General features: G+C 49.1%; 2 protein-coding genes across 2 annotated transcripts in view; one reads left to right on the forward strand and one right to left on the reverse strand.

The window, feature by feature from the left end:
• Positions 1 to 508: 508 nt before the first annotated feature.
• On the reverse strand, positions 509 to 5279 carry LOC310813762 (uncharacterized protein; the record flags this gene model as incomplete). Its single annotated transcript, XM_083682876.1, has 8 exons — positions 5241 to 5279; positions 4700 to 4756; positions 3996 to 4292; positions 3379 to 3399; positions 3023 to 3274; positions 2747 to 2863; positions 1906 to 2142; positions 509 to 1806 (listed from the first exon to the last, which is right to left on the reverse strand). The coding sequence occupies exons 2-8, from the start codon at positions 4734 to 4736 to the stop codon at positions 509 to 511; spliced, it is 2259 nt and encodes a 752-aa protein (XP_083539002.1). The 5' UTR covers positions 4737 to 4756; positions 5241 to 5279.
• A 1155-nt stretch (positions 5280 to 6434) lies between these two features.
• cfap44 (cilia and flagella associated protein 44) overlaps positions 6435 to 19348 on the forward strand; it is a 15321-nt gene continuing 2407 nt past the window's right edge. Inside the window, exons 1-27 of the mRNA XM_083684572.1 lie at positions 6435 to 6553; positions 6755 to 6917; positions 7137 to 7239; positions 7357 to 7573; positions 7747 to 7861; positions 8731 to 8895; positions 9301 to 9456; positions 9623 to 9670; positions 9911 to 10010; positions 10200 to 10294; positions 10861 to 11070; positions 11307 to 11417; positions 11752 to 11904; positions 12340 to 12567; positions 12838 to 12980; positions 13204 to 13483; positions 14083 to 14138; positions 14470 to 14632; positions 14927 to 15057; positions 15165 to 15367; positions 15649 to 15811; positions 16179 to 16356; positions 16967 to 17208; positions 17393 to 17624; positions 17780 to 17983; positions 18421 to 18616; positions 19052 to 19165. Coding sequence (XP_083540698.1) covers positions 6450 to 6553; positions 6755 to 6917; positions 7137 to 7239; positions 7357 to 7573; positions 7747 to 7861; positions 8731 to 8895; positions 9301 to 9456; positions 9623 to 9670; positions 9911 to 10010; positions 10200 to 10294; positions 10861 to 11070; positions 11307 to 11417; positions 11752 to 11904; positions 12340 to 12567; positions 12838 to 12980; positions 13204 to 13483; positions 14083 to 14138; positions 14470 to 14632; positions 14927 to 15057; positions 15165 to 15367; positions 15649 to 15811; positions 16179 to 16356; positions 16967 to 17208; positions 17393 to 17624; positions 17780 to 17983; positions 18421 to 18616; positions 19052 to 19165 — 4273 coding nt within the window. The 5' untranslated portion in view covers positions 6435 to 6449. The remainder of the gene's footprint in view (positions 6554 to 6754; positions 6918 to 7136; positions 7240 to 7356; positions 7574 to 7746; positions 7862 to 8730; positions 8896 to 9300; positions 9457 to 9622; positions 9671 to 9910; positions 10011 to 10199; positions 10295 to 10860; positions 11071 to 11306; positions 11418 to 11751; positions 11905 to 12339; positions 12568 to 12837; positions 12981 to 13203; positions 13484 to 14082; positions 14139 to 14469; positions 14633 to 14926; positions 15058 to 15164; positions 15368 to 15648; positions 15812 to 16178; positions 16357 to 16966; positions 17209 to 17392; positions 17625 to 17779; positions 17984 to 18420; positions 18617 to 19051; positions 19166 to 19348) is intronic.

Below are 19348 nucleotides of genomic sequence, written 5' to 3' on the forward strand. Positions count from 1 at the left end.
TTTTTTTTATTATGTATGTTAATAAAAGTTTTTGAAGTTTAGATATGGTTTTGTTGTTGTCTTCAGTGACATGTTGTGATTCCCAAAAGAAATGTTTATGCACATGCACACAGAGTACTAAATGGAGACACACAGAGCACAACCTGTTTAAATCGTTTTTATATTTTATTTGAAAATGCTATGTATAAAATTGACCATCTCTTTCATTATTAGTGTAACATTTTAAATGTAACAATTGGATTACATAAAATATTAACCAACAATATAATACTGCTTTGATGATGAATGATTGACGGGACAAAATAATGTTGAGAGTGAGTGAACTCTGTCTTGGTCTGGAGCAGTTGAATGAAGTTCAACAGACACAGTAACAATGGAATACCTAAACCTAATATTTTGGCTGGTGTTGTTGATGTATACATTAAGGTCCAGCTCTTGTATTCAGCACCTTTTACACATTAATAACGTGTAAAAAAAAAACAATCTTGTAACATTGATATTCAACAATTCATAGAACGGAACAGTCCCTTTCCGCCACTGCTGAGATCCTTCCGCTCATATAGAAGAACTTGACCTCGCACTCCGACCTGGAGCTGGTGACCTTAAAGCAGCAGCTGTCATCATGTGACTGGGCAGAGTGTCCTTGAGTGATCAGCCCCAGCTCCACCCCCATCCCCTGCCTCCTTTCTCTCACCCAAACTGTCCCCCCCTCCACTGCCAAAACGGTCACCTCCATCCCTTGAATCTCCTCCACACCCTCCTCCTCCAGCCCAGACACACACACACAATGTGGCTCTCGCACCTCAAAGTACCGCCCCCTACTGTCGTAACCGCGGCAATAGACACACACCAGAAAGGTGGCCGGCTCGGATGTGACAAACCGGAGCACCTCCTCTATCCCGTTGTCGATGGCGACCGGGCCCCTGACCTGGCCTGCCCGGCGTAGCTCCGCCCTTCCGAGGATCCTGACCATCTCGGGGACCAATTGGAAGGCATGGTGCTCCCCTGGCCTCAGGTACCCCTCCAGGCCTGACAAAGTGTCTCTGTGCAGCTCCTGTAAGGTAGCCAGGCCCAGCTGGACCGGGTCAAACTCCAGCACTGACAGAACCCTGTGCCTCACCCCGGCATCAAAGGCCTGAGGGCTGAACGCTGGCCTGGACAGGGTAGAGTGAATGTGCTGGGTGATGGTGGCGATGGGGGCCTGAGAGAGGTCTGTGGAGACCCCCTGGGGCTGCACCCTGTCCAGCAGGCGTGCCAAACAGAGACACACCTCCCCGAACTGGCTGTGGAGTGGAGGGGCTGAGTCTGTGGAGATGGATACAGGGGGAGCTCCAGGCCCCAGTGCTTTGCGGATTACCCGTGCAGGTAAACCCTGGAAACAGGTGACCCTGTGTAGTCTGCGTGGGCGACAGGAGTACACAACGCCCTCTGCGGGCGGGGAGAGCCATAGGATGTCCTGGAGAGGATGGAGGTCACGTAATACCTGAGCCAGCACGCTGACGCTCTGTAGCAGGCTGTCCGTTCCCCCCTCCCTCCACAGCTCGTGCAGCTCCTGGACCAGGTCCGCCTCCACCCTCTCGCTGCCCTGCAGCAGCTGGACAGCCCCCCTAGGATCCCCCCAGGACTCGGCTACAGCCCCAGGGTCCTCCAGGGCCTCCGCCATGCAGTCACATAGCAGGAAGCTAAAGATGGGCCAAACTCGATCTTTGTGGTCCTCAGCTCGCAGGTGGTCCCCAGTGTGGAGCAAGGCCTCGGCCTCCTGCAGCAGCTTCAGTAACAGGCATCCTCTCTTAGAGAGCAGCACCCCTGCACACAACAAAATAGTCAGTTACTACTGAACAGCGGCGAGAGATAGTGTTGTTTTTTTTGTTGTTGAAGATGCTAGAGAGCATTAGTAAGACCTACTTTGCGCTGTGCATTCAGCCACTCTCGTTAGCAGCCTAGGAGCATCCTGGGTCTTATTGAGGAAGAGGGTGACTAGGGCCCTGAGTTGGACGATGTCCCCCAGCCCAGCCTCCTCCAGAAGGCACTCCCTGACCGTCCACCTGGGCAAACCCACAGCCACACCCAGCTCACACACATTCAGCCTGGCCCCAGCACCTGGAGCTACAGCCAGCTGGGTCAGAACCTGCTTCAGCACACCTGGGATAGGACCAGGAAAGGAAGGGTGGTGAAAATTTGAGCCGGACAAATATATAGGAGCACCGATATCAGTATCAGGAGATATTGGTCTTTTAGAGAATTGTATTGGCACATATTCCTCCGATAATGCAGCCATACTGCACCAAATATGTGCGTCAGCCTCACATTCTGAAATTCTAGAAAAAAATGGATTTTTATGAATGACTCAACTTGTTTACAGGCGTTTGCTGTTACCTGAGTGCCTACGTAACGTTAGCTCTTTGGTGTTACCTGAGTGCAAATGTTAGCTCTTTGGACTAAAGTCAATTAGCACAGTTGCTAACTAAAAGAATGTTGTCTGAACAAAAGAATTATTTAGCATAAAGAGTTACAGAGCAAGATATTATAGCTTGTATCCATGCATTTCAGAGTCAGACGTTCTAGCTAACTTTTGTCACAAGCAGCTTGGGTGCTGCAGCACGACGCAGGTTTGTTTACGTTTCCACCCTTTTGTAGCTACTTTCTGCAACAGATTTTCCCAGGCTTTCTGAACTAGGAAATCTTTAAGGTTAATGTAAAGGTCACAGAATAAGGAGTAACTACGTATATGTGGTTCAAAGTTTACCTGTATGTGTGTGGTCCAAACCTCCCTCATCTCTGGTCTCCTCCACTGCCACATGGGTGCTAGGATCATGAGCACTGACCACAGAGAGAGCAGACATCCCCTCTGCCAGCCCACTGACTGAAATACACACATGACCACATGGTAATCCAACCAATGCTAAAGTTGCCAGTGAAGCTTTTATGGAGACACATGACACAAGTTCTAAATGTGTAACAACAGTATTGGTAGTGGTAAAGAGATGTCTGCACTGTGCAGTATTGATGCTGTGACTCTCACCATTGATCTCTGAGGCCAGGTGGGGGTCTTCCAGACTCAGGGCTTGGTAGAAGCTGTAGCAGGCCCTATCCCCCTTGGACAGACAGATGGACAGGAGCTGCTGGGTTTGCTGGTACGAGGTGGTGGCTGCTTGGACCTGGTCAAACTCAAACTGAGTCAGGGTCTCAGTGGAGAACAGTGCCAAGGAGACAGGCAAGACAGAATACCCCAAACGGCTACACAGAACACTCAGCTGGGACTGCAGGTGGCGCTCTGCGAAATGACAATAGGAGCAATGGTACAGAAAAATTGTAGCACGGGACTCACGGGAGTCATATTAATCAACAGTAGAAACATTCAGAAAAAGTTACACATACCTGTGGGTCCACGCTGGATTTCTGTGTGTGAAAAAATGAATGTATTTAGGTTTGCACAAGGCAGCTAACTTGCTGAATGTTGGCGGTGTGTGTGAGCATTACAGTTACAGTGCCTTCAGTAAGTATTCACCCCCCTGGACTTTTCCCACATTTTGTTGTGTTACAAACTGACTTTAAAATAGATTTAATTTATTTGTTTGTCACTGATCCAGACAAAATACCTTACAATGTCAGAGTGAAAACATCTAATTATAATTAGAAATGTGTACAAATGAATTCAAAATGAAAAGCTGAAATATCTTGAGTCAATAAGTATTCAACCCCCTTGCTATGACACTCAAATGCAAAAATGTCACTCAATAAGTTTAATTGAGTCCATCTGAGTACCAGGATAATAGTTCATGTGATTTCGGAATGAATATCTTTGTTTTTATAGGGTCTCTATTTGCATAGGAATCAATTAAACACTGTGTGGATCAGGTTGCCTATTAAAAAAGAAAAAGTCAGGTTGTAACACAACAAAAATGTGGAAAAGGTCCTGGCGGTGAATACTTACTTACTCACTGGAAGTTCCTATGGTCATGTACAGCATGTGGTGAGTGGATCATCAGTCATACCCATATCCGTGCTGAGCCAGACCCTGAGGCGGGGGTAGTGCTTCTTACAGCCCCTGAGACACTCCAGGAAGCCTCTAGCTCCAGCCTCGTCCATCTCAGAATGGACCACCTCCAGCAGCCTGCGAGCCCGTGCATGAGGGGTCCGCTCGGCCGTCACCACAAAGTAGTTCTCCTGAGAGAGCAGGCTGGCAGCCAGGGCTCGGTCCAACAGAGGGGCCAGGTTGTACAGAGACTCCACAAGGAGCTCCCTGGACACTAGCAGGTGGGACTTCACCGACTGCCTCTCCCCTTGTGCCTCTGTTGGGCAGAAAAGCCATCATTAGGGTCGGTATCTCTGTCTGTGTTGGGGAGTAGTTCCACTACATGTCGCTCAACTATTAGCTTAACTACATTTTGCTGTAGCTTGGTGGTAGTTAAACTAAATTCAAATCATAGTAGTGTTGTCAGTAGTTTTCAGTACTTCTTCAAAGTAGCTTTAGTTTGACAAACTATATTTCTCTCAAGGGTAGCTTTAGTGGAGTTCAACTTCTTTTCTTGTAAGTCATTGGTAATTTAGTTAAATACATCTTCAGAGTAGCTTCCACAACACTGTCTATATCATCTCTTCTACTAATATTTCTTGAATTATATGAACAGACTGTTATAAACCACACTGTGCCAGTGCCAAAATAAACATCATGGGCGGAGTAGGGTAATCCCCTTACGTGTTTCTGATGTGACTGCTGGGAATTCCATCACCATGTATTTATCATCATTGCAGCCTAGCAAAGAGAGAGTCGTATGTTGTTGTTGTTTTTTTTATCGTAAAACAATTGCAAACACTGCTGCATCAGTCATATAGATACAACACATCAAAATGTGGTTAATTGATAGTAAATATGTAGAGGTGTGGCCGTTTGTGGGTGGTACAACGCAGTCCCATTCAGTAATGTATTCCTAGTTGTTTGTTTAGAGTCCACTGTTATGTATGCGTCGTTGAAAAACGGGTATGGACACTCAACAAGACAATTACGCAGACTTTATGGACTGTGTAATATAAAACCACTTGGAAAAGCAATCAAGAACAATACTTCCTTGTTTTTATACACATGGAGGACAACATTTAATTATATTCAAACGGGTTATATTTATATTCTATTCAAAAGTTCACCGGGTAATCATGAATATGAAAACGCAAAGCTTATTTGTTCTACCGTCAACTTTTGAAGCGTGTGTTCACTAAAAATAATGAGCAATATATCCTACCCGAGCCTGGTGGTAGCGATCGTTCATCTGGTGTACCGATCGTATTAGCGCGAATTGGAAATACATTTACCAGCATGCATTGCAATAAGAACTGTCCCTCCCTCCCCAGGGTTGCCCCAGCAACGACTCCAAACGAAGATGGACTCGTCTGAGAATCAGACAAATGACACAAATGTACAAGGTAATATAAAGTGCTGAGCGCAACTATGAACTTGATTTTCAGTTGCTGAATCGCCACAACAACAAAAAATAATACACGTTTTACTAATAATTGTTATCAATGCTATCTCAAGTTATCTTACTAGCTAGTTAAAGTCTCTGACACCAACTTTTCAAGGCGCTCAAAACAAGGCTAGCCGATTGTTTATAGTAAGAAATCCAGATATCACTGAGATATTATGCTGACTTTTTTTTAGATAAATAAATTTTTGTTTAGTCAGCTAGCTTAACAGATGTTATTGAATGACATGCACATTTGCACCATTTTATTTGTAGCACACTGTCAGAAAATATATGGGGACATTTGGTGTAAACACTGTCAATAACACACAGCATGGAGGTTTAGCTACTTGACATGTCTTATTATCCTTTTAATGCGCTAGTGTCCTTGTCTGTGCTTCTCTGCCCCTGTATTTAAAACAGATGACCCAACAGAAAAACAGGAAGCGACTGGGGGAAGAGAGAGCTCAAATGCTGACCCAACTCTAGAAAGCACAACTTCCTCAACAGCAGAAGCCCAGGATCAGAGAGAGGCAGATGGCAAAGTTGAGGGTACAGTTCCCCATGACCTTTGTCCACACTCACTAATTTATTTTGAAAGGAGAGTGGAATCCCACATATTCTTTGTTCATTTATTAAGAAGTAGGCTATGTGAATGAGAGGGCGGGGAGGACGATGACTAACGCTAACCATTTCATCGACCACTTAAAGCTCAAAGATGTAATTCAAAACAAAATATTATTATTTTCGATTATTTTGAACCTAAAACATTTCTGTAATCATTTAAACATGAATCAATTTATTATGCAGAAGAAACATGTCCAAATGTCGACATGTTATGTTCTAGAACTGTCTCATTGGCCAGTCATCCTCCTTGTCATTATACTGTCGTACAGCTGTTGTGTTTGCCTATCCACCGTTCCTGCAGCCTCTGCTGGGGTGCAGCCAGGAGGGAGTGATGCATTGGAGGAGGATGGGGAGAAACCAGCGATGAAGAGACTCCCTGAGGACATGTACTATGACTATGAGGAGCTGTACTCCAGACCTGTCATCACAGCAGACTCAGAGATCCCAGAGAACCTGCTGAACCTCACGTATCCTTTCACATTTTTTTGTCTGTACTCATCTCATCATGTAAACATTCCACTCAGTTTAAATTCTACCTCTCGTTGGCCTCTCCCAGTGCTCTAACACAAGATTTAGATAGAAGCAGCAGCAGCAGCAGCAAGCAGACTGAAACTGCTCTGAAATGTGACCTTTCTGTGAGATTTGATGAGCTCCTTAATGGTGGCCAGGCACTCGTTTGGGTATGACTGCGGGCGCAGGGCCAACCTGCAGCTGCTGGACGAGCGCACGCTGGCTTTTGTGGCAGGAAACCTGCTCATCCTGCTGGACGTTCGCACCAAGGAGCAGCGCTATCTCCGCTCCTGCAGTGGGGGAGGCATAGGCACTGTTATGGTATGGCGTCTCTCTGACATATACAGTACATGCATGCATGCAAGTAAAATGAATGTATATACACACACACACACACACACACACACACACACACACACACACACACACACACACACCTCATGCCCTGGCCTACAGCCTACACCCTATGTAAACATACTCTTCTTGCCAGTTCTCATGTAATACCCCACTCACTCCTCCTGTCTGGGTCCCTCTTTGAAGGCCCACCCCAGTAAGAGGTACTTTGCTGTAGCGGAGAAGGGAGACCAGCCGAACATCATCATTTATGAGTATCCGTCTCTACGTCCCTACCGCATCCTCCGAGGTATGGGACCGCTTTCCCAAACTGCATGAGCTGTGCTGATGTAGTCCTTTCCAAGTATCAAGTCGGACACATTTTATGTCTGACTGTCTGTGGGTGTGTTTGAACCTCTGTCTGTAGGTGGGACAGGGCAGGCCTACAGCTTTGTGGACTTTAATCGTGAGGGAACCCTGCTGGCCAGTGTGGGCAGTGCTCCAGACTACATGCTGACTCTGTGGGACTGGAGAGAGGAGCAGGTGATGCTGCGCTGCAAAGCTTTCTCACAGGACATCTACCGGGTCACCTTCTCCCCTGACAACCCAGGACAACTCACCACCTCTGGATCCGGGCACATCAAGTCAGTGGCAATCAATCAGCTGTCAATCACATTTGTCACAAAGAATTTCGAGTAATCTAGGCCTAAACTCCCAAAGAGCAAGCAGAAGTCTATATGTCATATTGATGCTGGGTTATGGTTTGATGTACTGTGTGTGTGTTTACACCATGTGACTCGACCTTTCTCACATCCAGATTCTGGAAAATGGCCAGCACCTTTACTGGTCTCAAGCTGCAAGGGCTTCTGGGAAGGTTTGGGAAGACAGCCCTGACGGACATCGAGGGATATGTGGAGCTACCTGATGGCAAGGTCTGTCCTCTGCTCTTATCTCTCACAGAGACAAACATGCCTGTGGAGGGTGGAGGGCCTTATTGGTTGGCAGTTACAATATGAAGGGTTGGTAAGGACATGTGGCTATGTATTGTTCATAACAAAGCATTTCTTAATATTAATAATCTGACTCCCAAGTCATTTAATTAACACTATGTGCAGAGAATGGTTGAGTCTGGGTAGATTAGAGCAAGAATGGTCAAGTGAGAATAAATCAAATGAGGCTTTAATAACACTGTAAACGTATACAACTATTACAAGGCAAATACATCATATAGATATGTTACATTCTACCCTCATGGTAAAAGATAGATAGAGAGAGAGGGAGAGGGAGAGAGAGAGGGAACAAAGGACAGATTATGTGGTCTGTTTACGCACAGACAACAGATAGAGAGATAGATAGATAGAAACTTTATTTATCCCTAGGGGAAATTCAGGTTCCAAGTAGCTTAAAGACATAGAGACATCACACATAACATACACATACAACATACAACATAAGCAGGATAAACAGGAATAACAGCTAGGAGGACCACAGACCAAGACAAAGAGAAAGCTATGTTCCTCCACATTCTGTTTTATACCCGCTTTCCAACCATAAGTATTCAACTCAAGAGCTGTTTGTAAGGGAGAACCAATCAGACCAAATGACACTTCAGTATTCACACATTCCAAGGGCCAGCAAAGTGAGAGAACACAACAGTCATGTGGCCCATCAGGGGTAGGGGTCTCAAGAAGGGAGGTAGAAGTGATCTATCCCTCCATCTGCATGATCGTGGCATTTCAATATGAAATATGACTAACAAGACCTCTGTCGGTGGTCCTCCTCTCCCTTCTCTCTGTGCCAGGTGGTGTCAGGGTCCGAGTGGGGGAACATGCTGCTGTGGGACGGGGGGCTCATCAAAGTGGAGATCTGCCGTAAGGGTGGCAGGACATGCCACGCTGGCACCATCCAGCAGTTTGCCCTGGACGAGGGAGAGCTCATGACCATCGGCACTGACGGAGCAGTCAGGGTAAGACGTCAGGGCTGGTCATCAAAGTGATACCCCCCATCTGTTGTGATGTCGGTGTCTTAACTCACTAACTGCCAAAGGATTCCGGAACACTCACCACCTAGAGTGTTTTATGTGGTATTGACCTAGCAATTGATGCATTTTTGGTGAATAAAGTCACCCGTGGCACTCTAGAATGTTGACAATTTGGGCGACTTTATTCACCCTCGGCGCTAAATACTGATGATGTCACTCCCCGTGTGTGTGTGTGTGTGTGTGTGTGTGTGTGTGTGTGTGTGTGTGTGTGTGTGTGTGTGTCTGTGTCTGTGTCTGTGTCTGTGTGTGTGTGTGTGTGTGTGTGTGTGTGTGTGTGTGTGTGTGTGTGTGTGTGTGTGTGTGTGTGTGTGTGTGTGTGTGTGTGTGTAGGGCTGGGACTTTGAGAGCATTGACACAGCGGACTGTAACGATGACAGCGGGCTGTTTGAGATCGAGCCCATGAACGAGATGGTGATCGGCCGCAACGTCAGCCTGTCCTCCATGGTCAAGAGCTCCCTGCCCGACTCCTTCATCTGGTTCGCACAGGTCAGACAACAGTGCGCACTCAACAACACTGAGCTCCAAAGACTATACACTTTAATACAGGGGGTTTGAGTGTACATTCGTTTTTTTTAATTGCCACCTCAATAAACCTCAGTAAACTCAATAAAGGTATGATACAAATGTATCTGTCACATGTGTGTCCCCTCAGGATTCTAATGGAGGCATCTGGAAACTGGACCTTTCATTCTCCAACATCGTAAGTTTACTGCACATTCTACCAGCTCAATAATTGTGTGTGTGTGTACAGTGTGTGTGTGTGTGTGTGTGTGTGTGTGTGTGTGTGTGTGTGTGTGTGTGTGTGTGTGTGTGTGTGTGTATATGTGTGTGTGTGTGTGTTTGATGTTGAGTGTGTGTGTGTGTGTGTGTGTGTGTGCGTGCGTGCACACACGTGTGTGTGTTTGATGTTTAGTGAGTGTGCATTGCTCTGTGTGTTCAGACCCAGGACCCAGAGTGTCTGTTCTCCTTCCATGCTGGAGTGATCCAGGGCATGGACGTGTCCGGCACCAGCCATCTGATGGCCACCACTGCCTTGGACCGTGAGCGTCACCTAACACACATCCTACACACATGACACATCTACACATACGTGTGTGAATTTTCAATGTCATATCATGCACTAGATTGACACTTGTATCCTTCTTACACAATTCCTTTCCTTCTTACACACTTCCTTTCACTCTATTTCTATCTTTCTTCCTCTTTCTCTTCTTCTGTCCCTTTCCCAGGCTCAGTCCGGATTTTTGACTTCCTGGCGAAGAAAGAACTAACAACCGGCCGCTACAAGCAGGGTGGAACCACGCTGACCTGGGCCCCACGCCTGGTGTGTGTGTACAGACATCCGTGTGTGTATGGGGGTTAGAATGACGTTTACGTTAGTTCAGCCAGGACACTTTAAGTCGAACGGCAGACAGCTGCTCTCACATATGCAACATACATCACATGTTCATGGGACAAGGCTTACAAGAGCTACTTCTTATGGGTTGTTCCCCCCCCCCACCTCCCCCCAGGCCTCCACCTGCTCGGTCTCTCTGTATTTACCTACCTATAGGGTCTCTCTGTATTTACCTACCTATAGGGTCTCTCTGTATTTAACCTACCTATAGGGTCTCTCTGTATTTACCTACCTATATGGTCTCTCTGTATTTAACCTATAGGGGGGTTTGATAAGGTACTGCCTTATATTATTGCATTTTCTGTTGTTAAACTTCAGGCGGGGAGATATACAGAGTGGAGCTAAACCTAATGTTCTATCACCTTTCATTAAACAATATTAAACCGACTGAAATATACTTGTCACACCAGTATATGCTTATATACAACTTGAGACTTTGCTACCAGAAGTTGTGTACATTGACAGTGTGTTGTCTCCCCTGTGTCTGTGTGTAGGTGAACCCCAGTGGGGGGCTGGTGGTGGTTGGGTTTGAGGATGGGGTGGTCCGGCTGCTGGAGCTTTACAACCCCCAGAGTCTCCGCGCTGTTGCCGGGCGCAGTCGCTCAGGAGACGCCGAGCTCCGCCTCAAACAGGCCTTCAAGCCCCACAATGCACCTGTGACCGCCATCGCATACGAGCGTAATGGAGAAATCCTGGCCACAGGGGTAGGGTACCCCCCCCGAACTGTAGCCTTAACTTTTATATATGGATGTCTCCTTGTAGATCTGAACCAAACGGGGGTAATGGGCGTAAGCCAAAAAGTTCAATAGCAGAAACAAGGTGGTTAATTTCACGTCACAATTTGCAAGTCGCAATCAAGAAGTGTTTTTCTCATTCATCTCTGCCCTTCCACCATTCTCACTCTCCTTCTTTCTCCTTCTTTCTCTCCCTCCCTCTCTAGAGTATGGATTGCACCGTGTTTTTCTTCACTGTCGGGGAGAAGTACCACCCCATTGGCTTTGTCACTGTCCCAGGGCCTGTGCAAGGGCTGGAGTGGTCTCCCCAGTCACATGTAAGTCTGATCCCAAGTCAGTCGCTGTCTGTATAGTTGTTAGGAAAGAGACACAGTACTGGTGCCAAGTTAGTTGCTGTCTGTATATTTGTTAGGAGAGATCCCAGGTGAAGTGTGTCTCTGTGCTCACCAGGGACTTTTTTGGGGAAAGCACCTGCCTTTCTATAAGTCTACATCACTGCACACTCTGCTCACAACATAAACAAATCCTAATAGGCCTGAGAAACTGGTTTTGAAGCTGGTTACGTAATTACTAAACTATGTGTGTGTGTGTGTGTGTGTGCGCGTGTGTGTGTGTGTGTGTGTGTGTGTGTGTGTGTGTTTGTTTGTTCAGGACACAAACACACTGCTCATCCTGTGTAAGACTGGTCATGTGATTGAGGTCCAGTCTCCTGACCCAGAAGCCCAGAACCCAGGAAGAACCTACCAGATCTCTGGGCTCCCCACCTGTCACTTCAACTTCCACAGCATCAAGTCACGCATCAAGGTCTGGTCTGGACCTGCTGTCTGTCTGTCTGTCTGTCTGTCTGTCTGTCTGTCCGTCTGTCTGACTGCCTGCCTGTCTGTCTGTCTGTCTGTCTGTCTGTCTGTCTGTCTGTCTGTCTGTCTGTCTGTCTGTCTGCCTGCCTGTCTGTCTGTCTGTCTGTCTGTCTGTCTGTCTGTCTGCCTGCCTGTCTGTCTGTCTGTCTGTCTGCCTGCCTGTCTGTCTGTCTGTCTGTCTGTCTGTCTGCCTGTCTGTCTGTCTGTCTGGGGTATAGGATTAGTCAGTCAGATAAAATGTTGTAATACAGGTTCTCAATCTTTATGTCAATCTTTATGTGTGATCATTCCTGAGCGTGTTTTTCTGTGTGTGTGTGTGTGTGTGTGTGTGTGTGTGTGTGTGTGTGTGTGTGTGTGTGTGTGTGTGTGTGTGTGTTTTTAGAGGGAGGTAGAGATTGCACGCAGGCAGGCTCTAAAGGACAAGAGGAAGAAGGAGAGAGAGGAGCAATTGAAGAAAGCAAAGGAGCAGGGACGTGAGCCCACTGAGGAGGAGCTAGAGGAGGAAGAGGAGGAGGAGGAGGAGGAGCTACCTCCTCTCTACATCCCAGACCCTCCCAGCCCCCTCTATTGTGGTTTCTACTCACAGCCTGGGGCCTTCTGGCTTTCCATGGTACACACACACACACACACACACACACACACAGACACACACAGACATACACACGCACACACACACACACACACACACACACACACGCACACACACACACACACACACACACACACACACACACACACACACACACACACACACACACACATACATACATACATGCACATGCAAACACTCACACACACACACACACACACACACACACACACACACACACACACACACACACACTAACCTGGGTCATATCTCTGTGTCTCTCTCTGCCAGGGGGGCTATGACTCAGGCTTCCTATACCACTGTAAGTTCTCTGAGCAGCAGAGCGAGGACCCGGTGCAGCGTCAAGATGAGCCCTTCTCCTTTCTGCCTGTCCAGAACACAGACGAGGACCCCATCCGCACCATCTCCTTCAGGTAGCTGTCCACCCAACCTGCCTGCCTGCAACCTAGGTTGTCAGCAACTGATGAGTTTATAGTATTTCTCTAAATGTATGTATGCTTTGTCTCACAGGTAACACATGCACACACACACACACACACACTCTCACACACACACACACACACACACACACACACACACACACACACACACACACACACACACACCTCACCTCCTATCCTCCTGTCTCTCTCCCAGTTCTAGTAGGCAGCTGCTGTTGTGTGGGATGCAGTCAGGCAGTATCAGGGCCTACCCCCTGGGGCCCTCGGACCCCCACCTCACCTCCATGCAGGCCTTCTGGTCCCTCGGCATCCATGACAACCAGTACGGACACCTGCGCCAGCTGCATTGTAGCTACGACGACCAGTTTGTCGTGACGACGGGGGAGGACGGCAACATCTTCTCCTTCAGCCTCCTTCCCCAGGAGGACCTGCAGAACGCCCTGCAGCGCAGCAAGGCCAAAGTACCCTCACCTAGGGTCAGTAGGCTAATGCTAACACACACAGGGAGGGAGGGGGGAGGGAGGGGTGAGGGAGTAGGGTCAGTAGGCTAATGCTAACACACACAGGGAGGGAGGGAGGGAGGGGGGAGGGAGGGAGTAGGGTCAGTAGGCTAATGCTAACACACACAGGGAGGGAGGGAGGGAGGGAGGGAGGGGGGAGGGAGTAGGGTCAGTCTGCTAATGCTAATACACACAGGGAGGGAGGGAGGGAGGGAGGGAGGGGGGAGGGAGTAGGGTCAGTCTGCTAATGCTAATACACACAGGGACGGAGGGAGGGAGGAAGGGGGAGGGGAGGGGGGGGAGTAGGGTCAGTAGGCTAATGCTAACACACACAGGGAGGGAGGGAGGGGGGAGGAGGGGAGGGGAGAGGGGGGGAGTAGGGTCAATCTGCTAATGCTAACACTGGGAGGGAGGGAGGGGCGGGGGGGGGCAGGAAAGCAAGGCCAAAATACCCTCACCTAGGGTCAGTAGGCTACTGCTAACACACACAGGAGAGAGAGAGAGGGAGAGTTGTTCCATTACTAACTGAGTGAGTCTAGATGTCATCCTAACCGTGTCTGTGGTTGTTGTAACAGATGGGCATTGAGATGGAGGGTGTGGCCCAGGACATAGAGGACCCCACAGCATACAGGTGAGGGGACTGGTTCACCTGCTCAGAACACACACACACACACACACACACACACACACATAGACACACACACACAAACACACACACACACATAGACACACACACATAGACAGGAGACACCTAGCTGAAGACTCTCTCTCTCCCTCCCTCTCTCTCTCCCTCCCTCTCTCCCTCTACCCTCTCTCTCTCCCTCCCTCTCTCCCTCTACCCTCTCTCTCTCCCTCCCTCTCTCCCTCTCCCTCCCTCTCCCTCCCCCTCCCTCCCTCTACCCTCTCTCTCCCTCTACCCTCTCTGTCCCCCTCTTTCTCCCTCCCTCTCTCTCTCTCTCTAGCATAGAGACAGCTAAGCAGAAGTTGGAGATGGACCGTATGCGTCGTGAGGCTGAGCTGAGGAAGGTGGAGAGGCGGAAGAAGCTGGCCGGGCTTCAGACCCAGTTCAAACAGCTGCTCCAGCAGAACCACAGTCTGCCTGTGCAAGTCCGCCTGCACCGCACGGTACCCTGACCCCTAACCCTCTTGACCCCTAACCCTTGACCCCTAACCCTTGATCTCTAACCCCCAGTATCCTGCTATTGTTGTCTGTGTGTGTGTGTGTGTGTGTGTGTGTGTGTGTGTGTGTGTGTGTGTGTGTGTGTGTGCGTGTGTGTGTGTCTGTGCTGTGTGTGTCTGTGCTGTGTGTGTCTGCGCTGTGTGTGTCTGTGCTGTGTGTGTGTATATGTGTGTGTGTGTGTGTGTGTGTGTGTGTGTGTGTGTGTGTGTGTGTGTGTGTGTGTGTGTGTGTGTGTGTAGGAGTTGGAGTTGGACCGGCGGTTCCGTGAGGAAACAGAGAGGATAACGGCTCAGAGAGTCAGAGAGGCCCGGAAAGAGCTGGCCTGGGAGGAGGAGCGACACAGCATCGGCCTCAAGAAGCTACAGGAGCGGTATTGACCCCCCCCCACCCCCCCCCACACACACACACACACACACACACACACACACACACACCTCTTCTATCCTCTTCCTATGGTCTATCCTGTGTTGTGTTCAGGTTCTGGGACTCTCTGGAGTCTGACACCGTTACCGTGGTAGCATTCCAGAGTGACCACAGGATCTCCACCTATCGGCTGCTGGCGCTGTCTGACAGGTTCCACCAGATGAAACAGAGGGGGCGGGCCGGGCAGGGAGGGGGGGCGGGCCAGGAGCGCAAGAGGACCAAGCCTGAGGCTGGCAAAGACAGCACCAACATCACAGGTAGGAGAGAGAGAGAGAGAGAGAGAGAGAGAAAGGGTGTATGTGGGTGTTTGTTAAGTGTAAAGCTTTGCATGCTTAACACAAGCATATTAACAACACACCGGTTTTATACAAACGTTATTTTTGTTGTTTTATCGGTCAATGTCGGTCGCGGTACAGCAATGTCGGTGTGTTAGTGTGTGTTAGTGTGTGTGTGTGTATATGCTTGTGTCTTATCCCTGACATAAGTGTATAACGTGTTAATGTGTGTGTGTGTGTGTGTGTGTGTCCCTCCCTAACAGAGCAGGAGGACTTGGCTGGGGAGGCTGTGCTGCATCCCAGGGTGGTGCGTCCGGGGGGCTCCAAGCTGGCCGGTCGCCAGGCGGAGAAGCTCCGCAAGGCCGCAGAGAAGGCCGAACGAGCCCGGGCCAAGATCCAGAAGAGGAGGCAGGAGTGGGCCGAGCTGTCAGTACATCATATGATCTAATCACTATTACCGTATGTAGCGTAGAACCCCCTGTTACCGGGCGCAAATATGGATTTTAGGATGCATTCATGCCACACAATTTCTGTAAATGATTGGAACAATCAACATTGTGTGTTTTTTAGTTCAGAAGAATGCTAGCTAGCATATTAACAACACACCGGTTTTATACAAACGTTATTTTTGTTGTTTTATCGGTCAATGTCGGTCGCGGTACAGCAATGTCGGTCACCCAGTCTCCTACTGTATTATTGAACAAACATACGTTTGTTTTTATGTGATTTCTGAAAGCGTTAGTCTGTCTTTTACTGTGTGATGTGGTGATGTCATGCTGTGGTGATGTCACAGCTCCGCTGCGAAGCCCAATGAGAACTGCGAGGATCCCGAGGACGTGCGGGCGATCCGATTGGCCACGGAGAACATGGGCGACTTCAAGCTGAAGACGGCCAAAGACTTCATGGTCCCGGAGCACCTGAGGATGAACGCAGAGAAGAAGAGAGCTCAGCTGGTCGTCCTGGAAGAGAAGGTCCCTTTCTCCAAAATCTCAAATAATTATCATAATAATAATTATAATGCATTTATTTTCTATTGTGCTTTTCTCAGTACTCAAAGACACTTTACATCCATGGAGAGAACAAGAATAGATAGATACATAAGAAGTAAAACAAAAGCACAGGCAGTAAAAACAACAATAATAACAGTTAAAGATTAAAAGTAAGTTTAAAAAGATGTGTTTTCAGTGCGTGCTGGATTCTCTGATGTGGTTTGGGAGAGTATTCTCTTTAATCTAGTTATCCTGTCTCATATCCAATTCAACCCTCTAAAAACCCTGATCTACATGACCTAATCCAATTTGGCCAGATGATGTTAAGACAGGGCTGGTGGAGGTAGAAATCAGAAGAGGACGGGCTCACTGTAACGCACAGGGGAGGCTGCTGGAGGTAGAAATCAGAGGGATGAGAATGGAATCATTCCTGATTCCATTCCATGCATCACAATGACCCCGTGATTTCTACCTCCGCCAGCCTCCCCTGAGTTAGAACAACGATGACGTTTTAAGGTACAGAAAGACGATAAGGACAGGAGTCAGTCATCCTGTCTATGTCATCTCTGGCTCTCTCTCTCTCGTGTGTCAGATCCACGAGAGGAAGACCCAGATGAACGCCCGGGTCATGGACCTGCGGGACGCCAAGGTCCAGCTGGTGTCGCGGCTCCGCTCTCGGACCGAGCACCTCCAGGCCGTCCAGGAGCGCCTGCCCCCCCAGTTCCGCCGCCAGCCCCCCGCCACGCCCGCCCTCCTGCCGGAGGAGACCCCCGAGAGGAAGCTACGCTACACCCGCGCTACGCTGCAACGCTATGGGGAGCTGCGGGCGCAGAGGTAGGCTGCTGACACCGGACACGATGATAAGTGCTTCTTTTTTCTTAAATCCTGATTTCGGATATTAAAACTCTTAGAGGTTAGTTTAGATACAGTCCTGCTACTGTTATTGTACTTTCACCTGATATTCTGAATGAGAACCCTAAACCCCCCCCCCCCCACACACACACACACACATCCCCAGGGCCATCACCCAGGACCAGGAGCCAGAGGAGGGGGGCCTGACCCTGTTGGAGCAGCTGGAGGGAGAGGGGGATGGAGAGGGAGGAGAGGAGGAGACCCCCTGCCCTACGCCTGTGGAGAGAGAGGGGGAGGGACAGGTGGAGGAGGGAGCAGAGCCGACACAGCTGGAGGAGGAGACCAGGGAGGTGGAGAAGATCAGGCTGCTGTATGAGCAGGACGCCCTGCTGGAGGAGGTGTGTGGGATTACGGCAGACTACAGTAGATTACAGTAGATTACGGTTCCAATAATTCCGATGCTTTCACACATTCTGGCAGATCCTTCATTTCCATTCTCCTCTTCCTCCCCCCGCCCCTGCCTCCGTCCCCCCCGTGTCTCTCCCCCCTACAGATGGAGGGTTGGGTGTGGCAGTTTGACGCGGAGCTGTGCCTGCTGCGCCATGAGAAGCTGGGGCTGGACATCCAGATGAAGCTGGCAGACCTGCGCCACGTCACCCTGTTCCAGGAGCTGCTGCTGCTCAAGGAGTTTGAGAAGAGGGAGAACACCCTGCAGGAGAGGCTCAACGCACGCATGGAGGAGGAGGGAGACATCCGGGTGTGTGTGTGTGTGTGTGTGTGTGTGTGTGTGTGTGTGTGTGTGTGTGTGTGTGTGTGTGTGTGTGTGTGTGTGTGTGTGTGTGTGAGTCTGTGTGTGTGTGAGTCTGTGTGTGTGTGTGTGTGTGTGTGTGTGAGTCTGTGTGTGTGTGAGTCTGTGTGTGTGTGAATCTGTGTGTGTGTGTGTGTGTGTGTGTGTGAGTCTGTGTGTGTGTGAGTCTGTGTGTGTGTGTGTGTGTGTGTGTGTGTCTGTGTGTGTGTGTGTGTGTGTGCGTGTGTGTGCATGTGCGTGTCTGTCTGTGAGTCTGTGTGTGTGTGAGTGTGTGTGTGCGTGTCTATCTGTGTGTCTGTGAGATAGAGAATGAGGCAGAAGGTTTTTTCTATCTTCTATCCCACATGATCATTATTCTGTTGGGTTTCACCTCTTCTTCCTGCCAGTCTAAGCTGGAGGAGTGTAAGCAGCAGTCGGAGCTGAAGCGGAGGGACATCGCCAAGCTGCAGGAGAGAGAGAGGGCCATCGCAGCCACCTTCCAGGCCTCGCTGGGAGAGAACAACAAGTTTGCAGACTTCCTGACCAGGGTCTTCAAGAAGAAGATCAAACGCGTGAAGAAGAAAGACAAGGCTGGAGACGACGGTGAGGGGATCACTGGATATCTGTATATACCTGTATGTGTGTGTGTGTGTGTGTGTGTGTGTGTGTGGGGGGTGTGGGGGGTGGGGGGGGTGGGTGTGTATGTGTATGTGTGTGTGTGTGGGCGGGGGTGTCTGTCTGTGTGTGTGTGTGTGTGTGTGTGTGTGTGTTTGTCTGTGTTCGTGTGTGTGTGTGTGTGTGTGTGTTTGTCTGTGTTTGTGTGTGTGTGTGTTTGTCTGTGTTTGTGTGTGTGTGCGCGCATCTGTGTGTGTGTGTGTGTGTGTGTGTGTGTGTGTGTGTGTCTGTCTGTCTGTCTGTGTGTGTGTGTGTGTGTGTGGTGTGTGTGTGTGTGTGTGTGTGTGTGTGTGTGAGTGCGTGTGTGCGCGCGTGTGTGTGTGAGTTGGTGCCTCACCTGTTGATGTTGATGTTGTGTAACAGAGGAGGAGGAGGACAGTGATGAAGACTCTGATGAAGAGTCGGACTGGGATGATGATGAAGATGACAGTGGGTCCGAGGGCGGTGGTCCGCTGGACGACAGCGTCTGCCCTCCAAGTGAGTACTGCCCCCCCTCTCCAAATACTATTGACACCCACTCATATACAGTGTGTGTCAGCACCTTTTGAATTGGCTGCCTGGTGTGTATATGTGTGTGTGTGTGTCTGTGTCTGCCTTGATGTGTGCTTACCTCTGTGTGTGTGTGTGTGTGTGTGTGTGTGTGTGTGTGTGTGCGTGCAT

This window comes from Argentina silus, assembly GCF_951799395.1.
Source record: "Argentina silus genome assembly, chromosome: 1".
In the NCBI taxonomy this organism is placed as follows: domain Eukaryota; kingdom Metazoa; phylum Chordata; class Actinopteri; order Argentiniformes; family Argentinidae; genus Argentina; species Argentina silus.